The sequence below is a fragment of the Perognathus longimembris genome, chromosome 12 (assembly GCF_023159225.1).
Source record: "Perognathus longimembris pacificus isolate PPM17 chromosome 12, ASM2315922v1, whole genome shotgun sequence".
NCBI lineage: Eukaryota > Metazoa > Chordata > Mammalia > Rodentia > Heteromyidae > Perognathus > Perognathus longimembris.
In genome coordinates this window covers 529,586-552,254 of record NC_063172.1, presented here as the reverse complement: position 1 = coordinate 552,254, position 22,669 = coordinate 529,586, and the positions used below count along the sequence as shown (strand labels likewise).

Genomic DNA, 22,669 nt, shown 5'->3' with positions numbered 1-22,669 from the left:
CACTAGCTCCTGGATTAGTCTGCCCTGAAGCTTCACCGTTTCTTGGAGTGTGGTAATTTTATGATTCTTATCGGCTGCATCATCATCCAAGAGAGAGATTTTGGATTCCATATGGTCAATTCTTTGTGCTGTGGATTCAATTGCGGAGTTTATGGATGTCAGAGAGCTATTTATGGTTGCCAGATCAGCTCTGATTGTGGAAATTTCTTCCTTTAAAGAGTTGCATTTTAAATCTATTTTTTCATGCATTTCACTTCTCAGGATGTTAAGGTCCCTTTAAAGGAGGTTTGCATTGTATCCATTTTTGCTTCCATTTCTTTCTTGGCTTCCTGGATGTCCTTCAAGACTTCCACTCTAAACTCCTGGAATTGTTTTCTGATTTCGTTTCTGAAGCTCTCCATCATTTCTGTCAACATGGCCTCAGTTGTTTTTTTATTCTGCATCTCCTCTTCAGTCGTGCTGCTTTTTGGAGCTGGCGAGTTGGCTTGCCCTTTGATGAACTGTGTTATATTTCTTTGTGATTTGTGCATCTGGAGATCTGTGGGTGGCTTCCCTGGTTTGGTTTTGTGCTGGTTCCCCTTGGTCTGTCAGTGGGATCCTTGTGTCCTGGTGTCCTGGCTCTGTGTTTGGGTTTGGCTGTTGAACCTTGCTTCCCAATGGGTGAGCGTGACCTTCTCAGTTGTTGCTGAGGTAGTCACTCTCTCTGCACTTGGGGGCCAGTAGGTTTTGTGTCTTTCTCTATGGGACAGTGTCCTGCTGCTGTGTTGTGCTGACCCTAGCGTGCCCCTGGTGGGGGTTTGCTGGTCGCTGGCTGATTCAGCGTGGTGTGGAGGCTTATCTCTTCTTTGGTTCTTTTTTCCACTCTGTATCTTGGTCAGGGGAGCTCACCTCTCAGGCGGTTTGTCTTCCTATGTGGACCGCTCCGGGGCTGGTGTTGTTGAGGGGCGGCCCACCCACTTGTGCGAAATGCGCCAGACTAAGTGGGCACAGGCCGATGGAGAGCTCTGCACTCCTGCACAGGCGCGCCTACCAGAGCGGGTGCTGCTGCTGTGGCCCCGCCCACCTGAGCGGGGTACGCCTACCAGAGTGAGCCCCGGGTTGTTGGGTTGTGCTTGAGCCCTCCCGCGAGTCCGCTGTGGGGGGCGGTATGTGTGGGGCCCAGTGGGATCAACTGTCTGGGCGCGGGTTAGCGCCCTCAGACTGTGCCTCCACTGCGAGGGGGGTGCGTGATCAGGCCCAGGTGTCCCTGCTGTGCTGGTATTGCCCACCAGCACCTGTGACTTTAGTTGACAAAGTCTGCAAGGAGCAGGCGCCTGGGGTGGGGCTTGCACTGCCTGTGGTCCCCAGGCCCCTGTTGGGACGGGGGCGGGGCTGGTGCAGCCAATTCAGGCTCCTCTGCTGCCTTGGGGCTGCTCCGCCCTTCCCCTGTTAGCTCCTGTGTCCGTTCCCAGCCGTGTGGACCCGAACTTCCTGTCGCAGCCGTCGCCATGTGTCTTGGTTCGCACTCTCCCTGGGGTCCGTGGAGTCCTGCTGTCTGGACTCTGCGCTTCCGGTGTGAGTTTTCGGCAGTCGGTCTGCCATTCGGCGGGTCCCCTTTCCCAGCCTGGCCCTGTTCGGGTCAGGGTCGGCTGGTGGGGGGAGGGTACCCCGGAGATTCTCCGGCTCAGTGCAGGTTATAGGCTCTTCTTTTTTGCTCCTTTTTGTTTCCTGCGTTTCTCCACTGCTGGTTTTGCTGGGTTCTTGATGGGGTGTTGGGTGCTGGAGTTCCCAGCTCGCTATTCAGTTGGAGCGAGTCAGGGTGCCTCCCTACAGTGGCGGCGCCATCTTCCTCCTCGCTCTTTTTTTTTTTTTTTTTTTTTGCCAGTTCTGGGCTTTGAACTCATGGCCTGAGCACTGTCCCTGGCTTCTTTTTGCTCAAGGCTAGCACTCTGCCACTTGAGCCACAGCGCCACTTCTGGCCGTTTTCTGTGTATGTGGTGCTGAGGAATCCAACCTAGGCCTTCATGAATAGAAGGCAAGCACTTTTGCCACTAGGCCATATTCCCAGCCCGTTAAATAGATTCTTACAATGTCTTTCTCATGTTTACCAGCTAAAATTTACTTATTTAATTGTTGAGTATTTTACTTTTTTTATATATGTGATCCTCCTGACTGTGACTTTACTTTTTTATATATGTGTTCCTCCTGTACTAGGGTCTTGAATTTAGAGCCTCATGCTCTTGCTTGGCTTTTTTATTCAAGACTGGCATTCTATCACTTGAGCAGATGTTTTACTGGTTAATTGGAGATACATCTCTCAAGTTTATCTACTCAGGCTGGCATTGAACCATGATCCTCAGATGTCAGGCTCTTGAGTAGTTAGGAATACAGGCATGAACCACTGGCACTCAGCTATCTTTTTTTTTTTTTTTTGGTCATTTGTGGGTCTTTAATTCAGGGCCTGGGTGCTGTCCCCTGAACTCTTATTTTTCTTTTTCTTTTTCTTTTTTTGTCTTGCCAATCCCAGGGCTCGAACTCAGGGCCTGGGTACTGTCCTTGAGCTTCTTTTGCTCAAGGCTAGCACTCTACCACTTGAGCCACAGCGCCACTTTCGGCTTTTCTGTGTATGTGGTACTGAGGAATGAACCCAGAGCTTTATTCATGCAAAGCAAGCATTCTACCACTAAGCCACATTTCCAGCCCTGTCCCTCAATTCTTTTACAAAGGCTAGCACTTTACCACTTTGAGCCACAGTTCCACTTCCAGCATTATGATGGTTAATTGGAGATAAGGTTCTCATGGACTTTCTGCTGGGGTTGACTTTGAACCATGATCCTCAAATCTCAGCCTCCTAAGTAGCTAGGATGAAGGCATGAGCCACCAGCACCTAGCACTTTTAGATTTTTTTTTCTTCCAGTCCTGGGGCTTGAACTCAGGGCCTGAGCACTGTCCGTGGCTTCTTTTTGGCTCAAGGGTAGCACTCTGCCACTTGAGCCACAGCACCACTTCTGACCGTTTCTATATATGTGGTGCTGAAGAATTGAACCTAGGGTTTCATGTATATGAGGCAAGCAGTCTTGCCAATAGGCCAAATTCCCAGCCCCACTTTTAGCTTTTTTTTTTTCTTTCTATTTATTGTCAAAATGATGTACGGAGAGGTTACAGTTTCATATGTTAGGCCTTGGGTACATTTCTTGTACTGTTTGTTACCTCCTCCCTCATTTCCCCCACACCTCCCCCACTTTTAGTTTTTTAATTGGGTAAAGTAACATTATTCCAGAGGAAAACGGGCTTATGCCCCATCTTCCTCCTACATGGAAAGCCAGGCAAGATGGATCTTGGGATTCATGGACTTTTAGACGGAGGCAGACCCAATGACTGGTCCTGTCTCAGTGGAGCCTGAACTGTCTTGTTCCTTTCTTACAGCTGCTCAGATGGAAGTTAAGAAGCCCTTTATCTTGTCTTCCATGAAGCTTCCTCTTCTGGACACTAACAGCAAGGTAAGCTGAACATATCAGCCCATTCCCCAGCAAGAACAGACATAAGGAGAGAGGCAGGCAGACCTGGAAGTGCTTCACCTGGTGAGTTGTTGGCACAAACCCAGGGGTATGCACACACTCAGTGTTACTAGCACCTTTCCACACCTTGCCTTGACATGGAAAAGCAACCACCTCACAGCTGGCATCTGTCAGGCCCAGAGGTCCCCAACACTCCTCTGGGTTTCAGCCCTTTACCAGTACTCAGTGGACCCAGGAAGCAGATACACTCATGGTAGTTTATTATAGGGAAAAGATACTGGTTAAAATAATTTTGGGAGCTGGACATGGTGACCTAAGCCTCCAATCCTAGTACTTGCAAGGCTCAGTCAGGAGGATCACAACTTAGAGGCCAGCCTAGCCTAACCTCGTGAGACCCTATCTCAAAAATAAAGCTGGGGAAACTGGCCCTGGTGGCTCAAGCCTGTAATCCTAGCTACTCAAAGGCTGAGATCTGATGATTGTGGTTCAAAGCCAGCCTGGGCAGGAAAGTTTATGAGCCTCTTAACCTCTAATTAACCACTAAAATGCCAAAATGGAACTGTGGCTCAAAGTAGTAGATCACTATCTTCAAGCAAAAAATCTTAGGGAGCGTAAAACAAACAAAACAAAACAAAAACAAAAACCTGGAGAAATCTAGAAGATCAGACCTGTAGTTGCCATGGGGCTTGGGTAGGGGCTATGTTGTGCACCCTATCTCTGCCCTGTCGCCTCCGTTTATGGCAACACATAGAAGCATTTCTGCCTGAGGCTGCTCCTCAGCCTTGGTATCCTGAGCCCTCACTGGAGCCCTGTCTTAGGCCCCTGCCTGTTGGCTCGTGTTGTTACTTCTGCTTCCAGTCCTTCTGGGGCTCATGCCACATGTGTCCAGGCCAAATCACATTGTTTGACCGTGCAGTGTGGCTCCATGTCAGTAGCTATTCTTACTAGGTAGGACATCCCAAGGCTTTACCCAGAGCCTGCCCCCCAGACTCACAGACCAAGCTCTGGAAAAGGTGGGTGCTTCAGGGCCCCAGACTAGCTGAGCACCACCATTTTCACAGGTCCTACTTGCTCTAGGGCAGCAGTGACCTGACTCTCCCTAGGGTTGCTGAAACCTTCGTGGTGACTGCCCACTTCTTGGGACCACTTACGTATCTATTGCCTTTACCCAGAAGCTACTGACATAGACCCTAAGTCACAGCCCATAATTCCTCATATTCAGGGTTGTTCTTCTCACATCCCAGACAGGGCCCTGCAGGAAGCTCATTACAAGTATCTGACTTGTGTGACAGCTCTTAGCATCAAGGGGGAAAATGCATGCTTAGCTTGGGCAGTCAGCTACCACCACAGATCACCTTGATCCTATAGGCAGCCATGTAAGATACTTGTATCATTGGGGATGGACATGAGTGGGGAATGGGTTAAAGGGTCTCCTTTTGGGGGGGCTGTGGGGGTAGGTTGTGCCTGTTGTGGGGCTTGAACTTGGCTTGGGCACTGTCTCTGAACTTTTTCACTCAAGACTAGCACCCTACAACTTGAGCTAAATATAGCTTTTTGGCTTTTTGGTGATTAATTGGAGATGAGAATCTGAAGGTCTTTCCTTGCCTGGGCTGGCTTCAAACTTTGATCCTCAGCTCTCAGCCTCCTGAGTAGCTCGGATTACAGGCGCGAGTCACCTGGCTTCGATGCCCAGCTTTGGAGCAGTTATAGTTAACCTGTGATCCCAGGAGTAGAGGAATGACCAGGAAAAGGAAGATCCTGTGCAAAGGGCTGAGGCTAGGGGGAGAAGCTAGCAAATGTGTGTTGAGGTTGAACTGGAGGGCTAGAGGAGAGGCTAGCTTAGTGGGAGGGCTGGCTGTGACCATGTTTCACTGGGTGTTACTGGGTGGAGATGGACATGTAGGCTGAGAACTCTGGGGCCTGAAACAACCATGGCCCTCTCCAGGAAGCCTGTGGCTGTCACATGAGAGAGTCTAGCCCTGAAGGACACCACCAGCCAGTGGGGAGGGGCATATTTAGCAGCAAGAGGCTGCGACTGTAGTATCAGGAGGAGTGGTGGCTGGTGTCCCAGAGGCTGAAGGACAGGAGAGGTGGGGATGGGCCCTTCAACAGAGCTGCTGTCAGTGTCTTAAAGTGGATGGAGGAAGGAAACTAGTAAGACAGGTAACTTCTGAGAGGCCTGGAGGATGGAAGGAGTCTGTAGTGGACAAGACAGAAAGAAGCCTTCTACAGGCTTGTACATCTGCAAACTAGCCAGAGGCTGCTGCCTGAGAGCTAAGAAAGTTACATGAAGCTAAGGGAGATGGAGCAGAAAGCAGGAGCTGGTGCAGGTGTGGGCACGGGCACGGGCACAGGTGAGGGCAGCATACTCCAGGTGGGGGAAGGAATGAATCAGCTCCTGGCCCTTCCTGACCCCTGCTCATTCTGGCAGGTAAAACGGGCTGTGGTGCAAGTGATCAGTGCCATGGCCCACCACGGCTACCTGGAGCAGCCCGGAGGCGAGGCGATGGTGGAGTACATCATACAGCAGTGTGCACTGCCCCCCGAGCAGGAGGTAAGGCCTGCCACCTCACGTACCGCCTTTGCTTCTGGCAGCTGCCAAGGTCTCAGCCTGAACTTTGTTGGCACCAGTCCCTAGGAGCTGCTGGCCTGGTAGTGGGTGGCCTCTGTGTACCAAGGCTCCTGGTTTCTGAAATTTATGAATCCACTCAGCAGCTTCCTAGACTAAGAAGCAGAAGCAGAGAGCAGAGACTGTTTTCCTTGGGGATATTCTATTTAAAAAGTTAATAAATGGATGCCGATTTATTCTTGAAGAAGAGCAAGGGGAGCCAGGCACTGGTGGCTCACACCTATAATCCTAGGTACTCAGGAAGCTGAGATCTGAAGACTGTGGTTCAAAGCCAGCTTGGACAGAAAAGTGCATGAGACTCTTCTCTCTAATAAACTACAAAGAAAAAGCCAGAAGTGGCGCTGTGGCTCAAGTGGTAGAGCATTAGCTTTGAGCACAAAGAGCTCAGGGACATTGCCCAGGCCCTGAGTTCAACTCTCAGGACCAGCCAGAAAGTAAAAATAAAAAAGAAGAGCAAGGGAAAACGTGGTACAAACAGACCACAGGAGGTATTGGAGATATAGATTAGCTTGCCTTGCTTGTGGGAAGTCAGGTTGGAATTAAGTTCAACATTCTGAATGGGATGAAAATTAATAAGTTTGGATTTTTAAAAAATTTTATGAATTTTTTATTCTGCCAGTCCTGGGACATGAGCTCAGGGCCTAGACACTGTCCTTGAGCTCTTTTGCTCAGGCTAGCATTCTACCACTTGAGCCATAGCACTACTTCTGTTTTTTTCTGTTCATGAGGTACTGAGGGATTGAACCCAGGGCTTCATGCATGCTAGGCAAGCACTCTGCCACTAAGCCACATTCCCAGCTCCTGGGTATTTTTGACAGTGAACCCCGTGCTGTGCATGTGTGTTACCCAAGGAAGGGGCTGGGGTGTGTCTGTGAGAATCATTCTATCAAGATTTACTTTTGTAGGTTTCAATTTTCCATGATAAAATGCTTGAAACGTAACAAAGCAAGCAGGACCTATTGCCCTGAGATGAATGGACCTGGGGTACTAGCCAGATAAACCACAGAGGAGGCTACAGCAGTGGCAGGCCTACTTCAGGCCTGTGAGTATGCTGGGAACTGCCCTCTCTGTGGGGAAGGTGAACAGAAGTGAGGGAGCCACCGGCTGAGGCTGCAGAATCAGGTGTAAGGCCCGTGAAGCCTTGTTAACCATTTAGGCTCCCCTTGGAATCTTTTAGAGAAATATTAGTTAAAGATGGGAACTATTTAGCACATCTGTAATCCTAGCTACTCAGGAGGCTGAGATCTGAGGATCATGGTTCAAAGCCAGCTCAGGCAGAAAAGTCCCCAAGAGACTCTTATCTTCAATTAACTACCAGAAAACCAAAAGTGGCACTGTGGCTCAAAGTGGTAGAGCTCTAGCCTTGAACAAAATAGCTCAAGGACAGCGCCCATGCCTTGAGTTCAAGCCCTACAACCTACCCCCTCCCCCCCAAAAAAGTGATTATTTATCATATTAATTTTCCTATTCTTGTTTTTTTTCCCTAAGTCAGCCTTCTTTCCTTCTTTCCTTCCTTCCTTCCTTCCTTCCTTCCTTCCTTCCTTCCTTCCTTCCTTCCTTCCTTCCTTTTTTTTCCTTGTTGGTCATGTGGCTTAAACTCAGGTCCTGGGTGCTGTCCTTGAGTTCTTTTGCTCAAGGCTAGCACTCTGCCACTCTGAGCCACAGTGCCACTTTTGGCTTTCTGGTAGTTAATTGAAGATAAGAGTCTCTTGGGGACTTTTCTGCCTGAGCTGGCTTTGAACTGTGATTCTTAGGTCTCAGCCTCCTGAGTATCTAGGAATACAGGTATGAACCACCCGTGCCCAGCCTGAGTTTTTCTTTTTGAGTCCAATTTGTTGAAGTGAAGTATGCACATAGGACAGCGCATTCTTGTAAGTACACATTTTGACAAATTGACAGTCATATAGCTGCTGCATTAGGAAAAATAAGAAAAAAAGAACTAGCTCCCAAGTTTCTTCTGCCTCCTTGTAGCCAGTCCCAGGCCCTAGATCTCTGGTCTTTTTTCTGTTCCTACAGTGTTGCTTTTCTAGAACATCATCTAAGTGGGCCTATACACCATATAGCCTTTGAGCCTGCTCTGAAGTCTTCATGAAGGCACATGGCTCAGTCTTGTGTCCCTTTTCACCAATAAGGAGTATTCTATCATAGCTCTGCACTACACAGTTCATAGACCCTCTTCATTCAGTAATGTGACATAAATTGTTTCTAGGTTTGGCACTTCTAAATCCTCCTGGAGCATTTAAGTACAGGATTTTTTGCAACACACATTTGTGTGCCTGGGTGAATAATACCCAGGGATGGGACTCCTAGAGTAAGTATAAAATGCAGACAGACACACCTCCAGAAGAAACTTCTAGAGTGTTTGCCAACAAGGCTATGTCATTTTGCATTTCTAGTGGTGTATGGGAATTCCTATTTTTCATAAGCACTCAGGCAGGTTTGTTCATATATTCTTGATTAATTGGTTGGTTGGTTGCAGTAATGGGATCAAACCCAGGGCCTCATGCAGTCTCTACACCACTAAATCATATCTCCTAGCTAGGATTTTTTTTTTTTTTGCCAGTCCTGGGGCTTGAACTCAGGGACTGAGTGCTGCCCCTGGCTTCTCTTTGCTCAAGGTTAGCACTCTACCATTTGAGCCACAGCGCCACTTCTGGCTTTTTCTATATACGTGGTGCTGAGGAATTGAACCCAGAGCTTCATGTATGTGAGGTGAGCACTCTACCACTAGGCCATATTCCCAACCCCTATCTGGGATTTTTTTTAAGCCTCTCACTAAGATGACAACTCTGTGGGATGAATTTGCATTTCCTTAATGACTACAATGTTGAGTGTCTTCCTATGGGCTGCTTTGCCATCTGTACTTCTTTAAGTGTCTGTTCATATCTTATGTTCACTTATGAGTTTTTTTCCTGACTGAGTTTTAATAGGTTTGTGTATTGCATGCTAGTCATATTTAAGTCATGTCTGTCAAAGAGCACAGATTTTGTTCACTTTTTAAAAAGTTTTTTAAGCATATATTAGTTGTAGAAGGGAGATTTCATTTCCACGTGTGCATATAATGTACCCCATCCATCTCACCCCTTTTACCAGTCTTCCTTACCTTTTTTTTTTTTTTTGGCCAGTCCTGGACCTTGAACTCAAGGCCTGAGCACTGTCCTTGGCTTCTTTTTCTCAAGGCTAGCATTCTACCACTTGAGCCACAGTGCTACTTCTGTCTTTTTCTATATGTGTGGTGCTGAGGAATCAAACCCAGGGCTTCATGTATACAATGCAAGCACTCTACCACTGGGTCATATTCCCAGCCCTCCCTACCCTTTAGTGTTTCATGGATATATCTCAGTCTTCTTATGACTGGTGCTCTACGACTTTAGCCAAACCTCCAGCCTAATTTTTTTTTTTTTGCTAGTTAATTAGATATGGAGTCTCTCAAACTTTTCCACCTAGGCTAGCTTTGAACCATAGTCCTCATATCTTTTTTTTTTGTCCTCATATCTTATTAGCCGCCTAAGTAACTAGGATTACAACCATGAGCCACTTGCACCAAGCTTGAGTATTTCTCTTGTGTAGTTCATTTTTTTTTAGGTTAAGTATATGTCACTGTACTGTGATGTATCCTGGTAGGATATTTTGTTTTGTTGTTTTGTTTATTTTTATGCTGGTCCTGGGGCTTGAATTCAGGGTCTGAGTGCTGTCCCTGAACTTTTTACTCAAAGCTAATTCCCTACCACTTGAGCTCAGTTGCACTTTTGGCTCTTTGTACTTAACTGGAGATAGGAGTCTCATGGACTTGGCTGGCCAGGCTAGCTTCAAACCACAATCTTCAGATCTCAGCCTCCTGAATAGTTAACACTACAGACATGAACCACTGTTGCTCAGCTCCTAATAGGTTTTGCATGTGTTGCCAGTGTTATTTTCACATCTGTCTAGTTTCTGTTATGGCCCAAAGATTTCTCATGATTTTAAAGAATTCTAGGTAGACAGTTTGTCACAGCTTCTCTGAATTTGCTGTGTGATTGCCTGCCAACCTATGAATCTGGCTAGGTTCATTTTTACTCAAGTTTGTTGGGGAGGGAGAGGGACAAATATATCCTCTTTGCTCTAATAATAAGGCTCTCATTGTCTGTATTTGGTGTAAAAGTTCTATCTGTATTTTTTTTGTTTTTGCCAGTCCTGGGGCTTGAACTCTGAGCACTGTCCTTGGTTTCTTTTTTCTCAAGGCTAGCACTCTTAACACTTGAGCCACATAGCTACTTCTGGCTTTTTCTATTTATGTGGTGCTGAGGACTTGAACCCAGGGGTTTATGCATGGTAGGCAAGTACTCTACCGCTAAGCCATATCCCAGCCCTCTATCTGTATTTTTATGGCGTATTTTAAAACATTTATTTAAGGGTCACTGTTTTTGTACATGACTCTTGGTTTCTAAGACAGAGTTGCTTTTCCATGTACAATTAAGTGGAACTGGCAAACTTGCCATGACTCTGGGAGACTTTTAGTATCTCTGTCTTAGAAACCAAGGGTCATGTACAAAACCAGCTTCTTGGTGTTTCAGAGCAGGAGTGGAAGGTGCCAAGGCATTCAAAAGAAGTCATTTTTTTTTGTTTTTATTATTTAAGGAGTTGTACAAAGGGCTTACAATTCTTGGATAATGTCACACCACAGAAGTCATTTTCTTTCTTTCTCTCTCTTTTTCTTGGTCATGGGGCTTGAACCAGGGCCTGGGTGCTGTCCCCTAGCTTTTTCTGCTCAAGGCTAGTGTTCTACCACTTTGAGCCACAGCGCCACTTCCAGTTTTCTAGGGGTTAATTGGAGATAAGAGTCTCGTATACTTTCCTACCCAGTCTGGCTTTGAACTGCAATCCTCAGATCTCAGCCTCCTGAGTAGCTAGGATTATAGGCATGAGCCACCAACACTTAGCTAGAAGTAATTTTCTTACAGAAAGATTTAAGCACTGTCCCACTGACAAGACGGCCGACTTCTCAGGAGAACCTCACTAGAGTTACCCAGCTTGCCAGGTTGGAGTCTACTGGTAGAAAGCAAGAGCTTCTTCCCATCACTTCCACAAAGGCAAGCCCATTCTCTCCTGTAAGTTTTGCAGATCAGTTGAATGCAGTCAGTAGCTTCCATGGAATGAGAACTGCCAGGTGCCAATGCCTCATACCTGTAATTCTAGCTACTCAGGAAGTTGAGATCTGGAAATTGCAGTTCATAGCCAGCTGGAGCAGGAAAGTCCATGAGACTCTTAAAGGCAATTAATCACCAAAAAGGCCAGAAATGGAGTTGTGGCTCAAGTGGTAGTATTAGCCTTGAGCATGAAAGCTCAAGGACAGCAACCAGGTCCAGAATTCAAGCTCCAGTTTACACACACACACACACACACACACACACACACACACACACACACACACACACACACACACACACACACAGAACTAAGCCAGGTAGGTCTATCTTCTTGCATTATTTTTTTGTTGTGTGTATGTGCTGGTATTGGGGCTTGAACTCAGGGCCTGAGTTGCTGTCCTTTAGCTTTATCATTCAAGACCAGTAACTCTGGTACTTGAGCTAAAGTTCCACTTCTAGCTTTTTGGTAGGTAATTGGAAATAAGAGTCTCACTGACTTTTCTGCCTCAGGCTGGCTTCAAACCACCATCCTTAGATCTCAGATTACACAAATGAGCCACCAGATCCTGCAGGTTTGCCTGCTTCCCCCCCCACCCCCCCGCCGCCATGTTTGGCTAACCTAGTACTAGACAGCCATCCATGTGAACCTCCTTCCTTTTGCTCCTTCTTTAAGCCTGAGAGGCCAGGAGCTGACAGTGAGGACCAGGCAGCAGACAGTGTGCGGACTGTCAGTGTCCGCACTCTCTACCTGATCAGCACCACCGTGGACAGGATGAGTGACGTGAGTGCCTGCTGCCTCTTGCTCTCCCAGGGCTTCCCATCCTGTCCTGGGACTTGGCCCTTCTCCCCTGTGGCTGCCCTGGATGACAGGTAGGCAGTACGGCCTCCGGGGCAGCAGCTGAATAGCACTCCGAGGTCTTCTCAGCCTCAGCAGGACAAGCTGCCCAGGCCTGAGTGCCTCAAAGGTGGTCCTGTCCCCTGCAATTGCCCCTGCGGCAGGACGTGACCCCACTAAGTGTCTGGCTGTCCCGGAGGCCACCCTTATCCAACTGCACGGCAGACCGGGGTTCTCTGCTCCCGCAGGTCCTCTGGCCGTACCTGCTCGAGTTCCTCACCCCTGTGCACTTCACTGAGGCCCTGACCCCACTCTGCAGGAGCCTGGTGCACCTGGCTCTGAAGAGACAAGAGGCTGGTGCAGATGCCTTGTTGGTCCAGTATGACTCCCACGGTGCGCAGGCCCCACACCCGCTCCTGACCTCACCTTGCACGTGACCGTGTCCCAGCTCTCTGCCTCTGCGCAGGGTCCCCAGCTGTGCACCCTGTATAGCCCCGAGTGCAGCCCCACTCAGTAACTGTTTCATGTCTCTTGTCCAGCAAACCTCCCATCTCCCTACGCTGTGACCACGAGACTGCTGGTAAGGGAAGCATCGCTCTTTCCAAGCGCACTGGTTACCACCCCTAAGGGGGAGACTTTTGTCAGTCATGGCCCTGGTGCCTCCCAAGAGGTCAGGAGAGGAATGGGCTCCCACTGTCCCATTCCTGGTGGTTGCATGCAACCCTTGCTGCCTTCTTAGCATGGAGTGTTCCACCAGATACGAGCCAGGCTTTTGTGTGCTGGCCCTGGGAGCCATTCTGTTGCATCCTCAGCTGGAGGCTCGGGTGTGATCATGGGAACCAGTTCCTGTCTTACACCTCCTCAGGTGGTGTCTTCTAACCCCTACTTGGGGGATGGGCGGGGGGCAGCCTCCCTGCGCCTCCTGAAGGTTCTACATGGAAGCATCCACCCCTTGCTGGGTCAGCGGTGGGAGACAACTGTGCCTCTGCTACTGGAGTACCTGGACGGTAAGACCAGAGGGGTGATGGGGCTGGTGGTCCTGGGGAGGAGGGCTCATCAGTTGCCCTCACCCCATCTGTGCCAGGTGGCATCAGGACTTGCTGGTGTAGACCAGGGTTTTATCAGTTGTACAGAGTCATCTTAGTGGTGATGGAAATGTCCTGGACGTGGCCACGTGGCATCCTGGGTACTCACAAGGCTAAGGTCTGAGGATTGAGATTCAAAACCAGCCCAGTCAGACAAGTTTGAGAGACTCTTCTCTCCAATTAGCCAGCTAAAAGCCAGAATCAGAGGCATGGCTCAACTGGTAGGGCTCCAGCTGTGCACGTAAAAGCCCAGTAAGAGTGCAAGACCCTAAATTCAAGCCCGAAGAAATAGAGGAAAAGGCCTGTGCAGCAGGGGGCAGAGGCACTCCCTGCCCGTGTGTCTGGGGAGCAGTGGGAGTGCTACAAGTGGAGGCCGTGTCGGCTGCTCACTTTGTAGGAGCTTCTGAGGTGAGGGAGTCCCATGCGGGTCACGTGCTCGGGCCTGCCTGCCTGCCAGGACCCAGGCTAATGAGGCGTGTGGTTGTTTCAGAGCACACTAAGGAGACACTGTTGCAGAAGGAATGGGAGGAGAAGCTGCTGGTGGTGAGAGGGGAGAGGAGGCTGAGGGCCCCTGTGTGCTGGCTGACACACTCCTTCCTGGGCAGGGCGGTTGGGACAGGGTAGTTTTAAAGATGGCATGATGGCGCCCCCACCCTGTAGCAGCACAAATGGAGGTGCTTTTGGCCACTCTGGCCATAGAACTTTCTGTCCCCACTTCCCTGGCCTAGAGCCGGCTTCATGCCTGCCCACCCACGGCCTGCTTTGCCGCCTCGAGCCTCAGCTCAGAGGCTGCTGCTTGGCGACCAGGCAGTGCCCCCTTCTGTTGTCACGCAGTAACATGGCCAGGGCGCAGGCCCCTCCTCACTGGCGCCCTCATGCACAGTTCCTGCGGGACACACTGGCAGTTGTTGCTGACAACACGTGGATCTGCCAGCTGAGCCAGGAGATGTGCAAGCAGCTGCCCTCTTACAGCAAGACACCCCAGGAGAAGGTGCGAGGGAGGGCTCAGCATGGCCTTTGGCTCTGGCTCCTGGCCTGCCTCCCATGGCCCTGAGTGACCCTGCTGGCCCCAGCAGAGCGCAGACGGGAAGGCCGGCCGCTCCCTCCAGCATGTATTCTCTGACTTGGTTTCAGAACTTCCTGTATAAATGCATAGGAACTGCCCTGGGTGCCGCTTCAAGCAAGGAGGTGGTGGGAAAACACCTCCGGGAGCTGCTGGAGACAGCCAAGTACCAAGAGGAGGCGGAGCGGGAGGTACAGACTGGTGCCTGGGCTGCCTGTCCGTGGCTACCACCATCGTGTGTGTGTGTGTGTGTGTGTGTGTGTGTGTGTGTGTGTGTGTGTGCATGGTATACCCCCTGCACGTGTACATGAGTTCATGCATGTGTGCAGTGAACATGTACTCCTCCCTGTACATAGCACATGGGTGTGGGGGCCTCCCTGCCCAAGAGTGAGCCACCTGATGGGCCTCTGCAGGGTCTCGCCTGTTGCTTTGGGGTCTGTGCCATCACCCACCTCGAGGACACCCTGACACAGCTGGAGGACTTCGTGAGGTCAGACGTGTTTAGGAAGTCCATTGGCATCTTCAGCATTTTCAAGGTATGGAGTGCTGGGTCGGTGGGAAGGCGCTTCCTGTGTCTATAACTGCTCTACATGTTAATGTCTTGGTGATCTTCCCCTAAGGTCAGCTCTGACTTTTCATGAGACTGATGCCAGAGGCTAAGTACTCTCTGCTCAACGTAGAATAAGAAGCCAGCACCTTGTGCTGAAGCAACTTTTTTTTTTCCCCCCCAGTCCTGGGCCTTGGACTCAGGGCCTGAGCACTGTCCCTGGCTTCTTCCTGCTCAAGGCTAGCACTCTGCCACTTGAGCCACAGCACCACCTCTGGCCGTTTTCTGTATATGTGGTACTGGGGAATCGAACCTAGGGCTTCATGTATTCGAGGCAAGCACTCTTGCCACTAGGCCATATCCCGAGCCCCTGAAGCAACTTTTTTTGTGTGTGCCAGTCCTGGGGCTTGAACTTGGGGCCTGGACACTGTTCCTGAGCTTTTTTACTCAAGTCTAGCATCCTAACACTTGAGCCACAGCTCCACTTCTGGCTTCTTTGGTTGTTTTTTTGGTTTGTTTTAGTGGTTAATTGGAGATCAGAGTTTCACAGGTTTTACTGACTGGTTTGGCTGTGAACTGTGATCCTCAGATCTTAAGTAGCTAGGATTACAGGCATGAGCTGCCCTCACCCAGCTTCTGTAGCAACTTGGTTTCCTGTGCTCCTTCCCCCAAGCACCAGCTCCCCTCCCAGAAGAGGAAACAAGACTCCCCTAAAAGTGAACCCACTAGTGACAGGTTGGTCTAGTTGTGAGCGATGACAGGCCCCTTGGGTGGCAGGATGGTGGGTGAGCTTTCCTTGGCTATGACAAAATCAGCTTTAAGGGGATAAGGTTTATAGTGGCTCATGGTTTTAGAGAGTTTAGTCTGCATTCGCCTCACCTAGCTGCTTTTAGGCCTTTGATGAAGCAGAACATCATGGTGAAAGGGCAAGGTGGAGGGCACTGACCACAGTGGCTAGAAGCAAAAGAGTTGGTTTGATAACAAAGCCCTTCCTCCCAAGCCCGTTAAGCTCTGGCTGGGTTAGAGCACTGGCGATCTGATCACCTCCAAAGGCCCTGCCTCTGAACACTGCTTCCCTGGAGACATGAGCTTTGGGAACATTTCAGATAAGAACTGAGATGGGGGGGGCCTGGGGGGCACCCTGGAAGCGGACTCGTGCTGTGTGGCCAAGCTGTCTGCACAACCTGTGCTTCCTGGTGGCCAGCAGAGGCCACATTCTCTCTTAAGGCCTGATTCAGAAAGTAGGGGGCTGCCCCACCTGTCCCCACCCCAGCAGTTGTCCCATCCTGTCCCTTCTTTTGTAGCCCAAGCAGACCTTGAACTCATGATGCTCCTGCCTTCGACTCCATAGTACTGGGATGATGGAGGAACCCCTCCACACTCAGCTCTTCTCCCTTATCTCTGCCTGTGGTAACTGGCACAGTGACAGAGCTCAAGGGCTGGCCCGGGTATGCAAGGCCTGTCCTCACTGGTACAAGTTGAGTAGGCCAGGACAGAGGACTGGTGTCCAGGTGCAGTTCCATCTCCCTCACCTTCCAGTGCCTCCCCTCCACCTCCACCTTGTCCTCAGTGGCCCACCCTCATCCCTGGGTTAGCACTCTGAATTGTGCCTGTGGTATTGCTGCCTTCCCTGGATTTGGTCCTTCAGCACTGAAGGAGCTTAGAAATACTGTTTCCATCCAAGGCTTCCATGGGAGAGTAGGTGAGGGTAATTGGCGTCTGTTCTGTGGGCTGTCTGCCCAGATCTGTGGCCCTGGGTCCCGGGAGACTGCCTGGAAGGCCCCAGTACTACAGTGGCTGTGTTTCTGGCTGCATAAGAAAGGAGGGGTCTGTGCTGGGCTCTGCTTCCCCCCCCACCCCGCCTCCGTGGAGGCGGAGCAGCACTGGGAGTGGAGGAGACAGCCTCTTGCTGGACCCAGGGTAACGATTCCTCTGCTTGCCAGGATCGGAGCGAGCATGAAGTGGAAAAAGTAAAGAGTGCTCTGATTCTGTGCTATGGGCACGTGGCTGCTTGGGCCCCCCGTGAGATGGTGCTGGCCAAGGTGGAGTCAGACATCCTCCGCAACATGTTTCAGTGCTTCAACACCAAGGTGGGTGCTGCGGCCATCTGTGGGTGGGTCACATGACATCAGAGTCTTACATCTTAATTTGTTTTACTCTTTGTCATTTAGGTTCTGGGAATAAAGGTAGAAACCAAGGTACAGTGTATAGGAATTACGTGGGACTTGTGCTTTTCTCTCTTTCTGTGGGCTGGGCTTTGGGGCAGAGCCAGACCTGGTGCTCACTGGGCTTCCTGGCCACAGCTGTAGGGGAGCACCTTCAAATGTGGTTCCAGGGCCCTCTCCTGCCTGCCTCCCTTTGGAACAGGGCTCTTTCCTAAGGCTGTAGCCCCCACCGCCCAGTGATAGCCAAAGGCTTTTCTGGCTCTGTTCCCTAACAGCTTCAGGGGTGTCCCTCTCCAGAAGCCAGCACACACCCAGGGGGAGGGGAAGGACTGAGCACAGAGCTAATGGGCGGGGACAGCGGAAGCTCTCCTGGTCTCTCTAACATGCATCCCTTCTGGCATCTCTGGCACTAACCTGTTGGCCTCCCTTGAAGAGCAGAACCTTCTGCTTCCCCCGCCCCAACTCCTGTTCCCTGGCCTAGTCCAGTGGAAGGGGCTGGCCCACTGTGGACTCAAAGTCGCTTTACCCACACCCCCTATGAGGCCACAGGCCAGGTAGTCCCACGGTGAGGTGTGTGTTCTGCCTCAGGGTCTGCTCTGCGGGTTGTCTGCCCAGATCCACGGCCCTGGGTCCCAGGAAGCTGCCTGGAAGGCTCCAGGACCCCAGTGGCTGTGCTTCTGACTATGCAGGAAAGGAGGGGCATGCACTGCCCTGGGCTGCTGCCCACAGCCCTGCGGCCCATCGAGGCAGGCAGCACTGGGAGTGGAGTGGGCAGCCTCTTGCAGCCAGGTGTCTTTTCAGGACCCAGCCCTGAAGCTGTGCCTTGTCCAGAGCCTGTGCATGGTCAGCCAGGCTGTCTGCAGTAGCACTCAGGCTAGCTCCTTCTACTTCTCAAGGAAAGCCGAGCTGGTAGCACAGATGTTGGTGAGCACCGGGCAGTGAATGCTGGCAGGGAGTAGAGGAGGGGCCTGGGGAGGCCCCAGGGGTGTGTGTGGACGCATCCTTTGGATACAGAGAGGGGCTCTGTGGGGCTCCGTATGCCCCTTGGTAAGGGTCAGGCCAGGGATACTGGTGCCCGCTCCAAGGTCTGAGTGCTGTGCTGCCTCACTCCAGGAGTTCATCAGGGCAGAACCCCCGGACGCCCTGCGAACACCCATACGGAAGAAAGCCATGCATGCCTGCACTTACCTAGTGTATCCTTCTCTGCGGCTGCGCGGCCAGCATGGGCCCAGGGGTCTGTATGTGAATGCATGTGCCTTGCAAGGTGAAGCCGTGAGTCTGGACTTACCCGTGTATGGGTGTGCCAGTCCGTCCACGTAGGCCTGGGGGCTAGAGAGGACCCAGCAGGAGATCATCATCTGAACCCCTTAACTTGCTGCTCAGCCACGTGGAGCCGGCTCTGGAGGAGCAGGCTCAGGCCGATGTGATCCACAGCTGCCTGCGCAGTGTCCTGGCCCTGCCCCCTGAGCCCGAGGAAGAGGATGGCACCTTCCAGGAGGTATCGCCACATATCCCTCTCCACTTCCCGGTGTCCATGGTGGCAGTGGGAAGCGCACCACAGGTGATTGGCATCTTGTGCCCTTTCAGCCCTTGTATCTGGACACAGTCCACGCCCTTGAGGACCTGCTGACGAGCCTGCTGCAGCGGAACATGACTCCTCAGGGCCTGCAGATTATGGTTGAGGTGTGCACTGCTGAGGGGCTGGGCCAGAAGGGCTGGGGACCACCCAGCTGCCAGCCCCTTTTCTGTCATTCCATGCCCCCGTGGGTGGTACTACAGGGCATTTGCTGCTGTCTATAAGGGGAGCTTTGGGGCAGGCTAGGCAGCACCCTTCCTGCTTGAATAGCCTCACAGAGGGACCCGACTCAGAGCCTCTGAGGCCCCCACCCCATGGTACTAAGTGGAAGACATGGGTCCTGGACCTGAGCTCCTGCCCCCATGCCTTCCAGAGCTCCGGGGGGCTGAGGCAGCACCAGCACTCACCTAGGTGCATGGTGCCTGACAGGGACCTTGGCTTGCCCTCCCTCCCTGTGGTGAGTGGTCTCTGAGTCACATGGAACCGCGTGGCAGCAGGGGGCGGCTGCAGAGGCTCCTGAGAGAGGAAGCCTGCTGCATGCCCACGAGGGTGGCCTTACAGGGACACGGAGGGTGTGGGTTCCTGCCCTTCTCGGCTGCTTCTCGAGCCGGCACCTATGTGAAGCTACCCTCTTCCCCAGCACCTGAGCCCATGGATCAAGTCCCCGAGGGGCCATGAACGGGCACGGGCACTTGGCCTGAGTGCCTGCCTGCTGCAGTACTTCCTGGGGCACCTGCAAGTCAGCGTGAGTACTTGGGCCAGTGGCTGTTCCCTGTCCCTCCACTCGGGAACTCATGTCTGTGGTTCCCATGTCTTCACTGTTAGGCTGGTTGGTTTGACTGGCAGTGTTCCAGAAACATTTGCATGTTTGTGATAATGAAAGCTGATTAGGAAGAGATAACACACTTGTACAGAGCTCTCTATCGCCTGCCTATCAGGATTTGTTTATTATTTATTTCCTTGGTAATTGTGTTGGTTTGTAATGTGCCAAAACTTTGATTGGGTTCTTGGTGTCTTGCACCTCCATACATACTTAGATGGGCTTTCCCAGCATGCTCAGGTGGACTAGATCTGGTCAGCTGAGCAGAGCTGGGGGGTGGGGGAACAGCGCTCTGGAGGCCATAGCAGTGAAGCACAGAGCGCACCACTCCTCTGGCCCCTGTGGCCTAGGTTGTGCCTACCTGCACCCCACACGCTGTCTCCACCCCAGGCCCTGGTACCCTTCCACAACCTGGGCCTCCTTGTTGGCCTCTTCTCCCCACGGTGTGCGGACATGTGGCCTGCTACTCGCCAGGAGGCTGTAGGCTGTGTCTACTCCCTGCTCTACTTACAGCTGGGCTATGAGGGTGAGCCCTGCTGGGGGCGGGGCCGGGTGGCAGAGGTGCTAGGAGGTCGGGCACCAGGGAAGGGCGCCATCTGACTCCTGCTGCTCCTCAGGCTTCTCCAGAGACCATCGGGATGACATGGCTGAGCGGCTCCTCGCCCTGAAAGATGGCCTTGTGCACCCGGACCCCACCGTCCTCTTCCACACCTGCCACAGCATAGCTCAGGTACCTGCTGTGCTACCTATCCAAGGCAGGAAGGAAGGGCTAGCAGTATTTGTGACTGGGAGGGACCAAGGGGGCACCCAGCACCTCTGCAGAAATCCTACTGTTGGGTGGGGGTGGGCTCATTCAGGGAATTCCTTGATGGGGCCATCTCTGACTTAAATGATCCCTGTCCCCCAAGCCTGCCTGGGGGACACCATGGCCATGCAAGAGAAGGGCACTCTGTGTGCTGAGGCCTTGGCAGAGACCCAAGGGGGCCCAGGATGCATCGAGGCCAGACTTACCCAGCAGCTCTTGCTGCCTGTCCCAGGCTGCTTGCTCACTGAAGATGGGGTTATGCCCAGACCCTCTGTGTGAGCATCCCTGAGCTGATGTTGATGTCTGCCCAGAGCCCCAGGAAGGGGGGCCCTGGCTCCTGGCTGGCCCTCCGAGGGTCCAGCAGGGGGCCCAGCCCTGTCTTTGCTTCTCGCTGGCTGAAGAACTCCATCCCACTGCAGGCTGAGGTCTGGCAGAGGTCTGAGTAGAGCAAGTTAACCCTCCCACAGTGTAACCTCTTTGGTCCTCATACCTGGGCATTGCTGTTCTCCCAGAGGCAGCCCTCCAGGATCAAGGTCGTGGGCACAGGAAGATGGAAGCAGCGTGGGAGGGGGATCCTTTTTGGCAGGATCCTTTTTGGCAGGAATTGGGTGCTGGGGGGAAGCAAAGACCCAGCCCTGGATCAGTCACGGTCAAGTGGGAGCTTTATGGTTTGGAGTCAGCCATGTGATGCTTCTATTTTTGTTATTGTTGTTGTTTTAGAGGTGATACACAGCGGGGTTCCCTTTATGTATATAGGGTGTTAAGTACATTTCTTTCCTTTTACTTAGTTTCAGCTGTTCCCTTCTTCTCTCTCATTCCCTCCCTCCTGTCATCGCCTTGAGTTGCTTGGTTCACTTTCATCAGTGTCCAGTGCAGCTAACGGGCCCCTCTGCTGTGCCTTTTCACCTTCTTTCCACTGATTCTGTGCCCTCCTCCCACCTTCCCTCAGATGTGCATGTGTATAGAGTCAACTAAAAACAGGAAGACAAATTAAGAGGCGATCCTTTGTTTCCTTATCTTTGGGGGTCTTTTCAGTATGTATATTATTTTATATACATATTAAGAGGTGCTTGGGTTTTACAATTTTGTGCTTTTCTCCTAAGACTATTCTCTTTTGGTCTCATTGTATATGGGTAACTTGAGTCCTGTTTACTTTGTCATATCTTTTTTTTTTTTTTTTTTGCCAGTCCTGGGCCTCGGACTCAGGGCCTGAGCACTGTCCCTGGCTTCTTCCCGCTCAAGGCTAGCACTCTGCCACTTGAGCCACAGCGCCGCTTCTGGCCGTTTTCTGTATATGTGGTGCTGGGGAATCGAACCTAGGGCCTCGTGTATCCGAGGCAGGCACTCTTGCCACTAGGCTATATCCCCAGCCCATATCTTTTTTTTTTTTTTTTTGGCTTCTACACATTTTAATTACTCTGAGGCAACAAAATTTAGTAACAAGTATTTAACAAGCACCCATTGTAATTGCTAAACTATGAAATCAGCATTACTTATATCCGATCAGCTATACAAAACTCATCAATTTTTCTTTTGACAAAAAAAGAGTAGAGGGCTGGGAATATGGCCTAGTGGCAAGAGTATTTGTCTCCTACACATGAAGCTCTCAGTTCAATTCCCCAGCACCACATATATGGAAAACGGCCAGAAGGGGCGCTGTGGCTCAGGTGGCAGAGTGCTAGCCTTGAGCGGGAAGAAGCCAGGGACAGTGCTCAGGCCCTGAGTCCAAGGCCCAGGAATGGCCAAAAAAAAAAAAAAAAAAAAAAAAAAGAGTAGAAATTCCAAAGAACAGGGGAGAAACTATGAATTAAAGGTCTTGTTTGCTAATCTAGCACAATAATTCCAGTCTTAGAGCCTCCCAAGTAGACAAGAGGAAGATAGGGGGGAGGCAAGGCTGTTGAAAGCAGAAAGGAGTTCTGAACTTGTGGCCCTATTTCTGCTCTGAGGCAACACCCAGGGTCTAGCAAGTAAGAAATGGCTGAGACAGATAACAACAGAAGCTTTGGGTCAGGAGGTAAAGGAGCTCCCCAGAGTGGCTGGGCAGAATCGATGTGTCCAGAATACAGTGCTGGAGATGGCCTCAGGAACTGGGGGGCTTCTTCTTCGCTTCCAAGTCCTTTTTGATCTCTTCAATTTTTTTAGCCAGGTTTGGTATATCATAGTTCTGAGCCAGATATATCCCAACCACATTACCCAAAGTAAATCCAAGCTGGAGAACGGGCAAGGCTGGCTGCTAGGAAGCCCAGGAGTTTGATTCCCACGTAGTAATGATAGGGAGCCACTGCTTACTAGCAGAAAGGTGATGAAGGCCCAGGAACTGCAGCATAGTGTCGGCGGGGAGGACCAGGTAGGTGATGAGGACGAAGCAGCTTCTGTCACTTTGTCATATCTTGTTGCATTTTCAATCTAACATCCGCATATCAAGGAGGCTATGTGCTGTTTGTCTCTCTAATCTTGGCTTACCTTGCTCAACATGATCTGTTCTAGTTCCATCCATTTCCCTGCGAATGCCATTATTTTA

The 22,669-nt window shown here is 51.2% G+C and overlaps 1 protein-coding gene across 6 annotated transcripts in view; it reads left to right on the top strand.

The window, feature by feature from the left end:
• Mroh1 (maestro heat like repeat family member 1) overlaps positions 1-22,669 on the top strand; it is a 70,976-nt gene that overhangs the window by 28,256 nt on the left and 20,051 nt on the right. For 5 of the 6 annotated variants that reach the window (XM_048359078.1, XM_048359079.1, XM_048359080.1 and 2 more), the window contains 20 exons: positions 3,406-3,479; positions 5,929-6,051; positions 11,067-11,195; positions 11,926-12,033; positions 12,336-12,480; positions 12,627-12,667; positions 12,953-13,094; positions 13,663-13,715; positions 14,056-14,163; positions 14,307-14,426; positions 14,649-14,771; positions 16,726-16,872; positions 16,954-16,980; positions 17,749-17,871; positions 18,061-18,140; positions 18,331-18,445; positions 18,535-18,630; positions 19,164-19,268; positions 19,734-19,869; positions 19,961-20,073. In XM_048359078.1, coding sequence (XP_048215035.1) covers positions 3,406-3,479; positions 5,929-6,051; positions 11,067-11,195; positions 11,926-12,033; positions 12,336-12,480; positions 12,627-12,667; positions 12,953-13,094; positions 13,663-13,715; positions 14,056-14,163; positions 14,307-14,426; positions 14,649-14,771; positions 16,726-16,872; positions 16,954-16,980; positions 17,749-17,871; positions 18,061-18,140; positions 18,331-18,445; positions 18,535-18,630; positions 19,164-19,268; positions 19,734-19,869; positions 19,961-20,073 — 2,108 coding nt within the window. The remainder of the gene's footprint in view (positions 1-3,405; positions 3,480-5,928; positions 6,052-11,066; positions 11,196-11,925; positions 12,034-12,335; positions 12,481-12,626; positions 12,668-12,952; positions 13,095-13,662; positions 13,716-14,055; positions 14,164-14,306; positions 14,427-14,648; positions 14,772-16,725; positions 16,873-16,953; positions 16,981-17,748; positions 17,872-18,060; positions 18,141-18,330; positions 18,446-18,534; positions 18,631-19,163; positions 19,269-19,733; positions 19,870-19,960; positions 20,074-22,669) is intronic. The other variant, XM_048359077.1, reaches the window with a different exon arrangement.